The sequence below is a fragment of the Oryzias latipes genome, chromosome 5, assembly GCF_053564925.1.
Source record: "Oryzias latipes strain Hd-rR chromosome 5, Olatipes_Hd-rR_3.1".
Taxonomy (NCBI): Eukaryota; Metazoa; Chordata; class Actinopteri; order Beloniformes; family Adrianichthyidae; genus Oryzias; species Oryzias latipes.
The window spans coordinates 10,655,010-10,672,865 of record NC_136241.1 but is presented as its reverse complement, the minus strand read 5'-3'; the positions used below and the strand labels follow the sequence as shown (position 1 = coordinate 10,672,865).

Below are 17,856 nucleotides of genomic sequence, written 5' to 3'. Positions count from 1 at the left end.
CTGGCATAATCTTAAGTTTCTAAGGACCATGTTGTCACACAGATTAATGAATAAAGTTTAGGGGCAGTAGTGGGTGGTGATGACCCATAGTTATTTCACCTTTTAGATGAGGAAAAGCTTGCAGAGTTCCATAAATGGCACGTGTGCAACAACAGGGGTATCGGTAGACCCATACATGACGGCTACAGAGGTGTTTGTCTCAGCTCACCTGTAAATCATTCCAGGGGAGCCCGTCTGTCGATGGGAGAGACGGGCGGGGGAGTCAGTGGTAGATTCAGGATACATGGAGGCAGGTTGGAAGGGGTGGGGCCAGCCTGCCGGGGGTAGTGCTCTTTCACTGGGACCACAGATTGAACTGAATCAGTGCTGAAGGCCTCTGGGAAGAAATGCAAAGACATTTATGAGTGAGCGACCGGGTTTCAAAGCACACGGCTGACATCCTACAAATGTGTCCTTAAGAGGTGAATGAAAGTGTCTTCTATCATAAAAATCGAAACGGAATTGAATTTGTTTTGCTTGCATCATTTGAAAGCATGTTTAAAAAGACTACGCCACAAACAACAAAAATACCATTGGATCAGCTTTACAATAGAGATCTAAAAATAAGCAGCTTTGCACAAAATGTTTTATGTCTATTCTGCTACTAAATGCTTCTCATTGGCTTTGTGGAAAATGCTAAAAGGATTTGGGAATTTCCCTGGGTGCACTTTGAAAAGACAACGCTGCTGCTAAAAGAACCTGACTGCACTTAAATTGTGCTTTATAGGGAGATGCTGTGATGAGAATACAGCAAAAGCCCAAAGGAGGCTGGGAAACCGTATCATGTTGCTGCATGATGAAATATCCACATGAAGGCATTTCTTTCATTAAAAGGTGAGGTGAAGTGAAACTTTTTTTCAAAGCAAAAGAATGCATTCTGTTCTCATATGATATGAACAGAACATGTTATTTTTAGAAGCTATAAGCAGCAAAATATTGCTAAATTTTGCCTGGAAGACATATATACAAGACCCAAAGTAAATTTAGTATTTGAACGTATTTGTTGCAGCAGTAACTGACATTTGCCAATTTTATTTTAAAATATCAGCTAATATTTCCTTTATCTTTTTAAGTTACAGTAATGCATTCAATAGGGAGTTCAGTGCCTCTTTGAGGCACCACAAAGAAAGGACTTTTAGATTACCGTTATATCTATATTTATAGATCTGAAGGACAAAAATAAAAATTAAATTGGCCATTTATGTGAGGAACATCACAAAATCCACAATACCTATTTGATAAATAAGATACTGTGAATGTGATTTTGTGGGAATATTTTGCCTCCTTTTGTCTTTGCTTTGCATCTCTGCACCACTAGATGGCGTCATGTCCTCACACTGAAGATGTAAGTCACCATAATAAGCAGTCAAAGCAATTTAACTTCTGTGAAGTTCTGTAACAAGTAAACAGTAAGTAAACTATTGAAATTAACAACATCAAAAAACGAATATGCTAAAAGACAGTCATACAATAAACTACAGACAACACAAACATTCAGTTTAATAAATGTAAAAAGCTCAGTCCACTTGATTGAGTTCACTTCAGTAAACCACAGCTGATCCACTGTTCAGAGGAACTCTAGAGGAGGAGCAATTCAAACATGTCTGGAGACATGGCAAGCAAAAATGAGCATGGTGAGTATGAGGAGGGTGGTTAGGCACACATGGAGTCCATTAACACACATTTCAAAGAACTCTTCTTTTTTTCTATTATCACCATCCCATATTTTTGGCAAGGATGCAATCGGCAGCGCTGACATCTCAGCTTAGTTTACGATGGGAATAAAAATACACCAAGACAGACTGACATTTGTGTGCAACTGACAAAGCTATAAGCTGAGACTTCGCGCTACTCTATTTCACCCGTCGCTGCACTCGTGTAAGTCGTGGCTCATAACCGACATTGCGATGATAACTTGAAGGTGACATTCACCTCCCGTCAATTTCCCAGCCGCACAAAGCATGTCCCATGCTCCCGTTGACACATTTAGCACTCATTTCAATCATGGCTCCACTGAACACAGGTCATTCCTCTTATTATATGATGATGATGATGATGATGATGATTGCATGACCCTGGTGGACAAAAAGCATGACAGTAGAGTTACAATACTGCCAGCAGAGACCTTGAGGATCGTCTGTCACCAGCAATCACAGGATATTGTTGGCCAGGTGGGTGGTTTTTGAAACCGATATACTGATGTATTTTTAAATTTCTCGTTCCTGAAAGCATTTGGGTGCATGGAAAGTCATCTATATTGGTTGGATAAATGACTGAACACATAAAAATACTAAAGGCTGTCAAAGTCTACCTTGTGTTTAGTCAAAGCAACAAACAGGGTCAATTTGCATTGACTTAACAAGGGTTATTTTTGTGCATTTTGAATCATTTAGTAACAAACTACTAATTTTTAAGATTTCAAACTCTTGCTAAAACTAAATGAACAATTTAATTGATGGCATCTCTTTAGACTTTTGGAAGTGTTATTCTTCAAACAAATGATACTGTTTTGTTCAGGTCGAGGCTCTTTGCAATATGTTGTCTTTGATCTCGACAGCAGATACATCCACTGGAAGTAGGCAACAAAAAGAAATGAAGACTCATCCGAGGATGTTGACTCTTCTTTGATAAAACATATTAACTCAAACACATATTTAAAGCTCGCATATTTCACATAGGAAGTTGAGAAAAAGAATGGCATGTTTTAAATATGGCTTTGACCCTGTGAAAAATGTGTAAATCTTAAATCTCACTAAAGATCAAATGCATTGGAGTATTTTACTGTTTTATAGTGAGCAAGACGCAGAAGACACGGACCGCTAAGTCCACAGGTGAACGCTTAAAAAGAACGGGCCTTACTTGATATCTGGGGGATTGTCTTTGCTATTGCTACTGCACTTGTTCCAAAGCATTTTTTTATAAAAATGAAAATGCTCTAATACTATCAAGTACGATTAACGGTATAATTTTTCTTTATGCAATAACTCTTAAGGGTCTCTACTAGGCCTGCACAATATACCGCAAATCTATCGTTATCGGAATATCTAGCATTTAACGAATCAAATAAATCCCTTTATGCATCTGACCAATCGGATGGAGGCCTATTATGTTAGATGTTTGCCTCCTACGTTGAGAGAGAGTATAATTTTTAAACTTTTCCAATGAAATGGGAATTATGTTTTTGGTTATTTTGCTATTTGTTAATATACCGCAAATTATATCGCATATCGTGAGTTTTCCTCATATCGTGCAGCCCTAGTCTCTACTTAGTTTTATAAAATCCAAACTCAAATAATTTGCATAATAGGAAATATCCTGAATTTTATTTTTTTTTAAAAGCCCCAAAGTAATTCAACTGGTTTTGAGTAAATTATGTGGAAAAATATTTTACAAAGCTATAATGTTGAACTTTCAAAAATAACACATTTATGTTAGGGTTAATGATAAATGTATTTTTCCCTCTATTTTTTAAAACAGAAAAGGGCAACAAACGTATTTCTCAATGTGTTTTTACTTTCTTTAAGCACTTTTTTTTTGCATAGGTTGCAAGTGAAATAAATGAATAAAAAAAGAACAAATTTTAGGGTTAAATTTGAGCACAAAGATAATAAATTCTAAAATTGGAAAAGTTTGAATTTCTTTCTACATCTTTACTTTAATTACATAAGTTAGTTTTTTGCTTAACAAAAATGTGCATGTGTTTCAGATTTGGCCATGGAAGATTGTAGAGCAATGCAGCAAACTCACAGAGGTCTCTTTGGAGAGCTGCAGTCGGAGAGGGTGCTAGTGCTGACTGCAGCAATGCGGTACACTAAAAACACAGCACGGCTCAACTTAGAGAGTTCAGATTTACTGGGCTAATGGGCAAAGGTGCACTATGCTGACTGAAGCTGCAAATAGAGCAGGAAAGGGCATAAAGGCTAATATGAGAGGGGGGCGAGCCTTCACATTTTACTTTTAAAAGGTAACAAAAATGATTGGAGGCAAAATAATGTCAACGTTTTACTGAGCAAATACCCAAAGCTGTCAATGTCTATAAATAGACTGTGAATTTTTAAGATATCTCTACAATCACTCAGTTCAAGTTTTTGTCAGGTTTAAAATAACTTTGGAGATGCACTTTAGGCAGAAGAAACAGTAACAACCCAATTTGCTTTGATTGTATTGTTTTTGTTCACTTACAACTAAATTATCAAATTAATACAAGTTTCCTTTTTTCTAAAGAGTATTCATAAATGTAGTTAGTTTAGAGATTAAATCTGATGTGATCAAGTTTTCATCTTCAAACCTTTCAGTTAGAATCACTATTTTCTTCAAACTATTATATTTTTATGCCATTTGCTGCCTTAATAAGTATAAATAACTATTCTTATTAAGGAAAGTAGACACACCGTATAAGTTTTACTTTTGATGCCTAAAGTTGTCAAAAGTTCTGTTTAGATTTTAACTGAGACAAAAACAAAATTAAATGGAGGTTCTTTAGATACCAAAGCCTATTTTATCCCCCCAAACTGTGGTTTTGCCTTCTTAAAGTCACAAACTTACAGCAGACAAACTGCTGTACTCCAGTTGAAGGCTTCACAGTACTGGATCTTCAGAAACCATGAGCGGTTTGAAGTAGTTGAACCACCTCCAACCACCTATTTGGTGAAACATTCTACAAAGATGTAGAAAATTGTGGCAACAAAGGCAAGTAGCTCAAAAGGATTAACCAGACTTTTCACAGAGCAGAACCTAAGTCATACCTCTGAAAATGTTGGTAAAGAACAGTTTAATCAACATTAACTGACACACAAGAAGGTTTAAACTAAACAGTTAGCAGCAAACAGAAGATCACAATTACAATGTGAAAAAAAGCATGAGTTTCACTGCCAAACCATTAAACAGATTCAATTTTGAGTCAAATATTCACAACTTTCCAGTTCTGCATGATTCACTATTTGTCAAGATTCTGTATTGTTTGGCTTGAAAAGTTGTTTTAAAAAAAGTAGTGGTTTAATTTGAAGTCCCACTCCGATCTTCTGGTCTACTTTAAGGCGTTACCAGTGGTCTATTAACTATGATTATGAAGTTTTTAGCCAAAATCAAAAAAGGACATAGGTTCTGCAGAGCTGCAGCAGTTTATTAGAAAAATTCACTTCGCAGTTTTGGGCGAGATTGTGGCACAAAGTAAGCTCGCTCTATTTTCTATCATCCCTTTTCGTTACAATCTCTCCTGCTAGCTTACAGCCCCTCACAACCCCAACCTAATATTACTGGTGCAACAAAAATGGTGAGCAATATCCGAACTTTAGCCAGTCGTACAGTTTTGAGCCAGATACCAGCTCAGACGAGGAAAACTAAGACGCACGTGGATTTAGTAGTCTATTGGTGGATGCATCAGAATGGAGCGGAGCAGGGAGCTTCTGGCTTGCATTTGTAGATCCTGCTTCACATTTACAAGCTTTTTCCAACGGGGTTTAAATAAAGAAATACTCAGAAATGCAATTAAAGCTTAATTTTCTTTATATATATTTTCCATCATAAGAAAAATGCTACAAGAACATGTTAAAAAAAACACCAAAAAATTAATTTTCATAGTACTGGTAGTCTGTCCTTAACGACCTTGTTACAAATAAAAAATTAAATTGTTTCAGTAAAAATGCTGTCTTGCCTAAAAGATGAATAGCTATAAAAACAAATAAATCAGTATTTTTGGGCATTGCAAAACAATTTTGGCAGACTTGTAACATTTTTAGTCTACAGTTTTTTCCCCCCAAAATACTTTTTCTTTTTTTACCGGTAACAATGGTACAGGGCTAAATAAAAATACTAGAGGCCTAGAGTCTCCTGTATAGGGCTGCCCTGATGCTGAGACGTTTGTGGCTGTTGTGTCTGTAATGACTTTGGTTCTGCCTGTTCTCACCTCTGGAAGTCATCTTAAATGTGTTAGCAGTTAGACATATTTACACTTACATAAGCTGTCACACAGCTGACACGCTGTCCACCGCTCGCCTTTTTCCTGTTGCTGTTGGTCAAATTGAACATGTGACAGGTGTGTGCTGTTTTTTTGGCTCCATTCTAGCTTTGGCATCATGTGTTTGTTGTTGCAGGATTTATTTTAAGTTAATCTGGCATATTCTTCAAACAAGTGCATGCACCACACGGTCGCACCAGATGGCTCTGGATGAATGCATGTACTTTAGGACCCCTACTAGAACCTGGAGAACATTTACTACCAATGTCTAACTATAAGGTTTAAACAACTTTTAACATATCTTTGTCATCTTTCAGCTGTTCCTTTTAAAGATGACGACAGTAGATTATATGTTCCCATCTCCTTTTTTTTGTATCGTCTACTATCCTCAGTGCCCTCTTTCACTATGTTCAAATATCTGGTCTTTAATTTTTTTAAGTTTTTTTCCTGTGTAACATATAAATTTGATTTCATCAAATTGGCAGTTTTTCTAAAATCCCTTCTATTCGTGGCAGTTGTCAAGAATATAAGAAAATAGCAATACTAACTGAATATTTTTTTTTCCAAGTAAAGTCTTTTTTTCTTAATCATTGGAGTCCATGGGAAATTGCTCCCTACTTCAACCTCCCTCCACTGGTTTTTGGTGAAATAGCTACACTCGGTTCTTCCTGATTGACCTTATATTTGGAAATGGAAGGTTAGTCTTTAGTGCTAACAAGGACTTGATTAGGCCTGCACAATAAATCGCAAATGTATTGTTATCGCATATCAAGCAGTGCAATATGTTTACCGCAAAAGATGGCAAAAATTGCAATAAGTGGTTGCCTTAAATGTGCCAAAACTATCTTATGGCAGCTTGAAGTATTTAACGAATCAAATCAATCCTTTTATGCATTTGATTAATCAGATGGAGCCCTTCATGTTGTTGACCAACTGGATGGAGCCCTTTTATGTTATGATGTTTGACCCCTATGTAGACTAGGGTCATTTGGAGTATAATTGAAGGTATGTTGGCTCTTATTTAAATTAAACAGTTGCAGTGAAATGGAAATGATGTTTTTGATTGTTTTGCTATTTGTTCATATTTGGCAAGTTATATTCATCATTGCAATGTTGATCATTGATCAGTTTTATTGATATCACGCAGCCCTAACTTTGATGCTTAACTCATCAGCAATATTACATAGTGAGGAGTGTGTCCACTACCACAAACATTCATACAAGCAAAGCAAAGAAATACTGGTGTCTCTTCAAAAGTGAGTTTATGCAAAAAAAACAACATAGATCTATGAAGCCACAATTTCTCTTTCAAGAAGTTCCTGTTCACAATCAGATGCCTAATGGCAGATGGCCACTAAAACCGCAGATCTGCAGCCATTGAAGCAGTTAAAGCAATACAGCATTTGATGGAATCATTTGATCTCAAACAGACTAAACTAGCAAAATAAAGCTTTTGGCTGTCCTGCCCCATTACAAAACCACTAATCTCTAGTGCCTTCTTAAAAAAATAAAACAAAACAAAAATAGAAACACTTGAAAATAGACACTTAGGTAAAAATGTATTTCTCCAAGTAAACATAAAATAAAATACAGTAATGATGCGAAAACAGCAACCATGACATACATACATTCATCTTCACATCTTCTCTTCAGCTCATGCACCTTCTACACAAAATGCAAAATTGAGTCACAAAAGGTTGCTGTTTGGCCTTTCCATCCATAAATCCACCTACACCCAGCCAGTGAATTCACTCTTGAGACAGGGCTTACGTGAGCAAGGCAAGCGGGCAGGCATTGCTGGCCTGGAAAGCATAGCACCGTGTTGTGTACTGTGTTGTAAGCCGCTAAAAAAAAAAAAAAAAAAACACACACACACACACCGATCTGAGCAGATGGCTGCTGAACAGGGATACAGGGTAACAGACGAGAACTGCCGGGGATATCCTACATGGGAGTCCAGTCAGGCAAAGGGGAAAAAAAGTTGATGTAAACTCGTTTAAGGATAAGCTCCAACAGTGATTCACAAAGGAATGTGCACATGGCCTAAAATACTTAGAATCAAAGCCACATAAAGATGGGGTTCTAAGCAACGTCTATCTCATCATAGTTACTGATTTTATGAATATGTAAGCAGCAGAGGGCCCTTGATAACAGAAGGATGCAAGTCAATGTCTGCCAAGTGAGAAAAAGATGCATTAGCAATTTGCATAAATAACCCAATTACACAGCAAACTTCCAATACCAATCCCCCCAACCAGGGTAAAAGACATAAAAAGCGCATCTGAGAGCTGTGCTGTCAGGAACCATTAAACTCTTGAATGGCTGCAGCTGTACCACACACAGACATTTGTGACAGATTATAGTCAAACTTTAAGCCTGATCCATCAAAGGCTGTGATGAGCAGTCTCACATGGATTAAAGTTTAGCTGTAAATATCTCGTTCTGGCCTTTGTCAACTAAAGTTATAATCCTTGGTATCTTAATTATTTTAATGCTCATCTTTATCATTATTTGTTATCTGTGTTAGTTTCTTTAATTGCCAGTGTCAATGTGCCATGTTCAAATCTGCCCTGTCAGGCTTTAACAATAGAGCAAAAACATAATAAGTTTAGCATCAGGCTTTTATTAGTACAACATGAGTTTACCAGACTATCTTAAACAATGTCTCTCCCAAAACGCCCCTCTTTCAGGCACACAAGCATGCACATACATACACATTCACACACTGATGTCGGCTCCACTGCCTAAAGGCCCGTTCACACCGGGACGAATTTCGCCGGCGATTTTCGCCGACGTTTAACGCCTCGTGACTAAACAAAGGGCACCAATGAGAGTGTGCACACCGACGCGAAAAAACGCCACGCGTCAAAGCGTCAAAAAATAAAAACGCCTCGGGTTCGTTGTTTTTTTTCGACGCGTCGCGTCGAAATCTATTCGACCAATGAGAATGCCGCTTTTGCACACGTGTCTGGAGCTTCTGAAGTTACAGTAAAACACAACTTGGGGGCGCTCAAACACAAAACTGTCTTGCTGAGCACACATACCAGCGAAGAAGATAGACGCCAAGTAGCGTCTACACTGCCGCGAAGAAATAATGACGGACATTCTAAAATATCCCCGAACCAAGCACCAGTTGGAGCTACTGGTGCTTGAAATATTCATGTTTTCTTTTTATTATTCTGACAAGCGCGTAAATACTTGCTCTCTTCTTCTGAGTGAAAAGCGACTTTAAGAAGCCTAAAGTTGCGCAGCGCCACCTTGTGTACAGGAGTATTTCTGTTTACATTAAGCGCCATCTAATGTCAGGGAATGAAATTGCATGTTCGCTCGGCTCATTGTCAGCGAAAATCGCCTGGGTGTGAACACAAAAAACGTGGCGAAAAACGCTGGCGAATAACGCCTGGCGAATATTCTTCCCGGTGTGTACGGGCCTTAAGACTGGTGCCAACCTGTAAACACCAAGAGCAGTGTGGGGTTCAATGTCTTGCCCAATGACACTTCGACAGATGAGTGGGCAGGAGCCAAACCTGCAATACTCTGATCAGAGGCTGACTGCTCTATCACTGCACCACAGCCACTGCTTTACGGTGAGTAATAGTTGTTAGTGCATGAAATGTAATCATTTTTAATACATTTGGGCAGAATGCCCCAATTACTTGCAAATGGAGAGGGGAGTTGGAAGAACTGTGCAGGGTAAACTTTAAGCTTTGACAAAAGGAAGTCGGGTTTTTGGATTTTTGCAGTATCGAATCTTTGTTTTATTGTCTAACATGCTTTCTTTTCATTAAATGAAGATATTTTAAACTTGAATAATAAAACACCGTCTTAACAATAAGGAACCAAATGTATATTTTTTAAACTACATCATTAGAACCAATAATTGTAGACAGCCACTACCAGCAAAATGGCTTATGCTATGATCACATATATCTATCATCGCCTGATTTTTTGAAAAATCAATATCGAGGTCACGAATGCAGGTCATGGCCACAGTCAAGCGGTCAGTCAGGGGGGGGATGACGTCATTACGAAATTGGTGGCACCGGCCTGCAGCAACGCTGATTGGACGATGTCTAAATGTCTCCTGATGACGGCCGTCCATATCAACTGCCATGGGCCTACAAGGGGTATTTATAAAGCAAGCCATTCTGCACCACTGGTCATAAACACACATTATAATCTTGTCACTTTACAGATTTACTCATTTTTGAGACAACATGCCTACCAAGAAAGCAAATTGTTCTGTCTTCTTCGTATGCTTCTCAGCATCAACCGCAATTCGTCAATACACAGGTCTGGGAGTCGCTGTGGTGCTATCAACACCATGATGACTTTTGTGCAGCATCAATGCCATCTCCCCATTTGGACTCATGGTGGCTGGGATTCCCAGATTGTCGCCCGGTCATCGCCAGTCCCCCGGCCAATCTCAACAGCCCTCGTTGACTGCCCGCACTGCACTTTTTTTGAAAACCTCAGCGGCCGCTTTGCAGCGTGTAAATGCAACTGCTGTCTACAAATGCCGGCATGCAGCCACCTGCCAATATTGCTGAAAAACTTGCATTTAGGTTGCAATATGGTGGCCTTTTGGGATATGTGACCGTCGTCTCACTATAGAAAAAACGTCTTTTTTCAGTACAAGTACACTGTACACCAGCTTTCATTTAGCACAAATGTTCACCTTTCGGCATATTTTTTCAGGGGTCGCCACAGAGAACCAGCTTTCACTAATTCGCACAGATGGTTTGGCAGAGACTTTTACGCCACCTACACTTCCTGACAACCCTGTATTTCATCTGGGCTGGGGACTGGCACAGGGGGACCCAGACTAGGGATCCCTTGTGCCTACATAGTTGCTAATTTCATAATTGCTGATAAAAATGTTACAGTAACTTTTTACTGCTCCTCATTTTACTGCTGCATTTGGAAAATAAACGTAAAAATAAAAAGATCTAGAGGTAAAGTTAGAGATTACAAGACAACTTGAAACAAACTAGTTCAAATGAAAAAGACGTAAAGGAAAATAAGCCAAAACAATGTTTCAAATATTTTATAAAAGGAAGAATGCCCATCAAGTCTAGACATATTTATACTTTGTCAAAGTCTTGGTTATCTTATAGAATGAGAGATTTGTTCCCATTACTCATATCTCTGACATGAGGATGAATCAGCATTTTGTGTTTTTTAGCTCAACTTTTACTTCTGGCTCTTGACTTAAAGGTTTTTAATAAATCAGACTATAAAGAAGCTTTATAACCCTAACTCTAACCCTTTGTAAAAAGATGAATGTAAGTCTGTCCTGTGCAGCTAAAACAAAGCATTTGTTGGCATTGCAGGGAAACAATGTGCTGCAGTCAACAAGGAGCTGAAAGAGGAACACTGCAGTAGAAATATGAAACTCTCTTCCTCTTGTCCTGCATTCATCTTTGCCATTTTTTTTTTACCTGCCAGCCAAACGTAAATGAATTTAATCAAAACTGGGCTTGAAATTGATTGAAGTAAGCAGTATTCTCCTGTACCTCTTCACACAAGAGTGCCTAGTGTTGCTGGAATTGAAGTAGGATAATGGGATTGAATTAGGTTGGATAAATGTCAGTCTTATCTTTTTACCGTGTACTCAGATTCAAACCGCTAGGATGGATTGGGATGCTTAAGGCTGGGTGGTATAATCTCTTCTAAATGGACAAATCTGATTATTTTCTAACAAGATTTGTAATCAGACAAAACTGTTCGTCTAACTGCACAGGCATGCCTCTTCCAGCATTTGTCAGAAACAAAATGAGCTGCTGTAAGGTGAACATTTTAAAGATGAATCCAATCCAATGTTTTCTAATGTTCTTTACTGAAAGTTCAACTGTTAAAATACAGGATTCTTATCAGTATTGGAATTACTTTAAAAAGTAATCAGTTAGAATTACTTGCTACCAAACTGCACAAACCTGAATTTTTCTGATCCGTTAAATGAAAATTAGTAAAATATATATGTATACGTGCTTCAATATTTCCTACATTTTAACAGACAAAAATAGTTTATCCTGCACTCAAGGTATTAACTTGGCAACAAAAGGAAATGAAGATATTATAAAGTGTATTCAACTCTATGACAAAAGAAATCAAACTAATAAATATTAAATATTTAGTTCACACCAAAAGTAAACATTTGAAGGTGTGTTTAAATCTATTAAGTAGTTTGTGAGTTTGGCGCTTGTTTGTGTGTATGGATCAAGTGTTCTGGGTTGTGTGTTTAAATGAATGTTAGCCCTGATTGGCTACCATAAAGGATGACATCGCCTTGGCCAATTATAATGGCATATATCATTGTAACCCACCCAGTTTCCATCAGCCAATGTTGTGTTTGGTTTGTACAGTTTATTGAATTGGTTCGTATGAATGGATCACATAGAACATTGAGAAACATTAAGGGTGTTGTAAACCCAAAAAACAATTAGTTAGATTACCCTGTTAGCGAAAAAAATAATGAGAGGTAACTAATGCCGTTGTTTTAAACGGCGTTTAATGCTTAGGCGTCACTTTCAGACATTATCCCGTTGCAGACCTCATTTGAAATGGCATAACTGTTTTTTGAAAAAGCACATTTAAAAAAACGTTTTTTTCTGCTAAAGGAAACTAATTCTTCATTTGTACAGTGTCGCACATGCATGAGAAGTTCTCTACTTTCCTTAACTACCGGCCTTTTCAAAAGAGCAATAGAGGTCAGTTCTTCAGTATGAATGAAGACTGCAGCAGCAGAGAGTAAAAAGATAACAAGGAGCCAGCTAAGAACATAATGGAATGATGAGAAAGGTAAGTTGCAGGTAGATCTGGCGTATAAAGTAAAGCTAAATCAAGCAACTGACAAGTGAACAAGAACATTTGTGCTGAAAATGGGTACGAAGTTCTGCAATCCAGTTCCTTTTTCATCCACAGTGTGCCTAAGAGCTAAGTTCTAGGATCAATATTCATTTGATTTAGTTTGTTCCCCTCAAGGTGGGATTTTGTAGAAATGCATGGCTAATCACATATTTGCTAATGATCTTCAAATTTATATTTGCGTTGACATGGCTCATTTATGTCCCATTTCCTGTGTCGCAGAATGCACTGGTGGCTTTAAATATTGGCTCAGCAGTAATTTCTTTTTTTTAAATTACAAGAATTGAAGTTCATCACATTTGGGATGAGCCAATGTTCTCTGGATGCTTTATCATTACTCCTAAATGACCATTGTCAGAACCCTTGAAGTACTCTTTGACACTTAACTGCACTTTAGGGAACAGGTTTCAGGGGGAACATAGGTTTCTTGGCTGCAAGGTCCTTGAAAAAGTCATTCAAGCTCTCATCAGTTCTAGACCGAACCACTGCAATGCTCTTTATACTAGCATCTGACCTCGCTTAAAATGTACTGACACATTACCCCTGAATGCCGTGCTTTTTATTGGCTGCTAGTTGAGTTTCACATTACATGTATAATTTAATTTTTTGCATTTAAGGCCACCGACGAAACTGCCACCTTTTACTTATCTCCTAATTCACCTTGTGCCATTGCATAGGTAGTACGTTCCACAATAGAATTCCTGTTCTGTATCCCTTAGTTGAACCCTGAATTGGGTGGATATGCTTTCTCTGAACTGGCTCCACAACAATAATTTATCTCTGAAAATTTGATCTCTCTCCAAACCGGCTGCCCTTGCCTAGCAAAGGTTGTTGTTTGACATTTTCTTTTATTTATTTTACTGACCTGCTCTGAAGTAATGCTTTACAACCTCGTTTATTTCTGTTTCACCTGTACAACGCATTGGTCAACATTTGAACAGACTTAGGTTGAGGCAAAAACAAAATTGAGGAAAACAAACATACCAAGGCAAAAAAGCAAAAAGGTTATGTATGTATTTCTATTGTTCTTCCTATTCCTATCTGGAGTCAGTGCTGCAATGATTTAAGAGTGTAATACAAATCTAGGGGTGGCTAATTAAAGATGTGGCAGCCAATGTGATATCTGTGTCTTAAAGTGGCAGAGGGGGACAGGGCATCTCCGCTGCTGACAAGGTTGTGAGAGTAAAGGGGAATGATTCTGTCACTTCTAATGATGCCATGTATAAATATAGCTTTATTATTAAGTAAATTTAGTAGTGATGTAGCCTACAGTGCTGTGACATTTACTGCAGCCTCATTTAACCTTACATAATAACAACACAAAACAACAAGGAGATCAGTGTATATCTAAAGAAAAAAAAAAATCAAAGAAATTTAGGCTGCTTAAAAATACAATCCGTCTTCAAACACATACTGTAACTGAGACAGTAACAATCTTACATAAGAAAACAGGCAGGGAGCTACTACATTAGGCAATTTTTGTCAATCATTTGTTTTTTCTTTTGTTTTTTTATTAGAATTACTTATTCTCAGTTATTTTTGATTTTGTCTTTTTGTTTTAAATAAATATAAGTATTGTATATCAGTTGGTTAGGTGCATGATCGACACACAGGAAACCAGGGTTTGACTCTCATTGGCACAATGAGCTTCATCCAGTGTGGGTCCTTGGGCAAGACTTTTGAGAAAGGAGAGTACTGGATGAATCTTGGGTAACGTCATTCTTAGAAAATGCCTTACTTCCAGCTCAAGCAAAATAAAGCCAATTCAGTCGCCATTTTTCCACAATAAAGATGTCTGCATGTTGGAGCCAGATGACAGTGATTGGTGCGAGTGGTCTGAGTCAATGTTTCTACTGTCGCCAATCATGAGTGAGAGTATGTTCGAAATCCACACCCATTCCCCTGAAAGCGGGCTCAAGAGAATCTGTCAATCAAACATTCGAGGTAGGGGTCAGTGGGGACAACATGCTTTTACTGAGGGACCCGGTCAGTTTATAACTTGAACTGCTCGTGATAAGAAAAAAAAGAAAATTCATGAAAAAAAATTTTGGATTAGCAAGAAGTTGTTTAAAAAACAGTATCAGCGCAAGAATGGTCATTCTAATTAATAGAATGACTGAGTAATAGCTGTTTATTTCCCTACAGAAGTCTATGGAATTTTGGCTTCTTGTAGCCAGCAGGTGTTTTTCTTTTTGGAACATGAAGGGGGAGGGATTGCTTTGTCCAATTCTCATATTCAATCAATAGGCAAGACCCTTCACGCTACTGCCTACAGCCACTTTTGACAGAAAGTAAGAATTAGACTGAGCGACCGTTCCCCAAGTCACTTTCAAAATAGGAAGTACGAGCTGGTCCAAAAAAGCCGAAATCCCATAGAGAAGGGGTGTCAAACTCATTTTCACAGAGGGCCACATCAGCATAGCAGCTGTCCTCAAAGGGCCAGATATAACTTGTATATACAACATGTAAATGTAATGAAAAATAAACGTAACTGCTCCTTAATGTTAAATAACTCATTATTTATTTACTATAACTTTTTAAAGTGACAAGAACAGTTGCATAGAAAACATTTGTTTAAATTTGATTCTGACGGGTTAGGTTATTTTGACAGTGTTTAAGTTCTGATGTATAGTTTCCCAATCCGATATTCCAAGTCTGATTCCCCCTAGAATTAAAAAATACACATCAATTTTTTAGTTTTATTAAAAAAAAAAAAAAAAAAAAAACTTTCATGCTCTCGTGGGCCACATAAAATGACATGGAGGGCCACATTTGGCCCCCGGGCCTTGAGTTTGACACATGTGCCATAGACTTTTACTCAGAAATAAACAGCTATTACTCAGTCATTCTATTTGTTAGAATAACCATTCTTGCGCTGATACTGTTTTTTAAACAACTTCTTGCTAATCCAAAATTTTTTTTCATGAATTTTCTTTTTTCATAACTGTTTTTTAACTTGATTTTCCTTTTATTAACTTGTTCTTGCTAATCCTAATTTTTTCATATTTTTGCTGTAGCACAAGTTAATTAAGTTATAAAATGAGGAATCAGATGCCTCAATAAAAGTAAGTGGCTCGGGTCGAACGTTCGAAGCGTTTGACAGATTCACCAGAGCACACTCTCAGTGGTAGAGGTGCGGCCTTCTTCAACTCCTCCTACAGTCAATGGTAGCCAGAACGGTGTCCAAGTCTGGGTCCTCATGTGCCGGTCCCCAGCCCGATAAAATACAGGGGTGTCAGGAAGGGCATCTGGCATAAAAATCTCTGCCAAACCAACTTTGTAAATCAGTGAAAGCTGTTTTGCTCTGGCGACTCCTGAAGGGATAAACCAAAAGGTGAACAACAATTTTGCATATGCTCTTAGTATTAAAAATGCGTATCAAATTAGACATTCTTTTTCCACTAAATGCTGCTAGGATTAATGTCTTCTCCTAACGTGCAAGAAAAACAAAACACAAGTGTGGCTTTTATATCAGATTGGGTTTAAAAACTGAAATGAATGACTGCTTTTTGAGTAGGCTGAGTAAACCCAGGAGAAGGAAGCCTATAGAGAACACAAGACAAACACCTTTTGGAGAGCAGAGGATCAAAGGGAGGCAACCTGCTTGGTGCTCAATGAGACCACATATAACATATGGGCACGGACGTTCCAAAGCAAGAGGAGCTATAGACCTAAATAAAGGAACGTGTGTGCATGTGTGTGTGCGTGTATGCGTCTGTGTTAAGTGTAAGAAAACAACCGTTGACCAGCTTTTGTGATGGAAGAGTATATGTCATTTTATCTTTATCAACATAAACAATAACAAATTAATCTATGTACACTGAGTTCTTTCTTGACATGATTTGGACAGAGCAAAATGTTACTCTAAACATATTTATTTCTGACTACAATTTAAAAGTTAGACATTTCAGTTTTACTATAAGAATGTAAATATGATCTGTGAAATACCAGAGGAAATCCATTTGTAAAGTCAGGAGTATACCGGGTTTCATTGATAAACAAAAATAAGATTTAAAAAAATTTAAATTACATCTGCTTAGTCTGTTGAGACCTAAATGTATCTGTATTTGGCAAAATTTTGTTTACTGTCTTGAACAAGAACAGAACATTTTTAAGGAGATAATCAGGAAAGAAACAAAAATATCAATGTAAAGTAGTTGACCAATTGTGTAACTTGAATGCTGCTAGTGTTTATTAGGTTTTTCCCCTAATAAATCCTAACTTATGTAAGTTTCTGTTGAAAGGATGGCTATATTCCATTTGTTATATTTGTTGTTATTTTGTGCTGCAATTTTCACTTTATTAATGGTAAGCATCATATTTAAAACTCAGATAATACCTTTATCAGAAATCAGAAAGTAAGCATTTAGTTCAAACAAGGCATCATTTTGTGTTTTCTGTGTACTAGAAAAAAATTATGCTGAAAACGTTTCTGTTCTTTTTCACTAACATTGCAAACTGCTATATGTACTTTCACACAATTTAGCTTTGCTTCTGTATGGTGTAAATGTGGCTATCGCACAGGAAGTCAAGCTCTGCTCCAGCCACCTGAACTGTTATACAGCCTGGCTTCTGCTCATCCTTGTCAAGTACAGAGAATTACCAGCATGCTTGTTTTTATAAGTTTGAAGAATCAAGCAAAAACTGGTTACGCTGCCTCCTATTACACCGGGCATTCAAAGGCACCAACATTCCAGAAGTGGTGGTCTATAGTTTTTAGCATTTTTATACATTTTTATAAATTCATTTAGGAAATAAAAGCATTTTTGAAAATAGTTTTTGTCCACTGACTTTTTCATAACTCAGATAAAACATGAAAACTCTTTAATCCTTTTATGGTGTTATTTATTGTTTCATAAATTTAGGACGTTTAAGACCCCCTGGAAACTGTCAAGGTTTAAGATAATCTAAGATGGTTAACCATCTACTGCAGTGTTTTTCAACCAGTGTGCTGCAGCACACTAGTGTGTCGTGGGAGATGGTCAGGTGTGCCG

The 17,856-nt window shown here is 37.6% G+C and overlaps 1 protein-coding gene across 4 annotated transcripts in view; it reads right to left on the bottom strand.

The window, feature by feature from the left end:
- The window catches only part of kcnab2a (potassium voltage-gated channel subfamily A regulatory beta subunit 2a), a 91,771-nt gene that overhangs the window by 53,466 nt on the left and 20,449 nt on the right, over positions 1-17,856 (bottom strand). For all 4 annotated transcript variants that reach the window (XM_011474830.4, XM_011474832.4, XM_011474831.4 and 1 more), the window contains exon 2: positions 209-376. In XM_011474830.4, coding sequence (XP_011473132.1) covers positions 209-285 — 77 coding nt within the window. In that variant the 5' untranslated portion in view covers positions 286-376. The remainder of the gene's footprint in view (positions 1-208; positions 377-17,856) is intronic.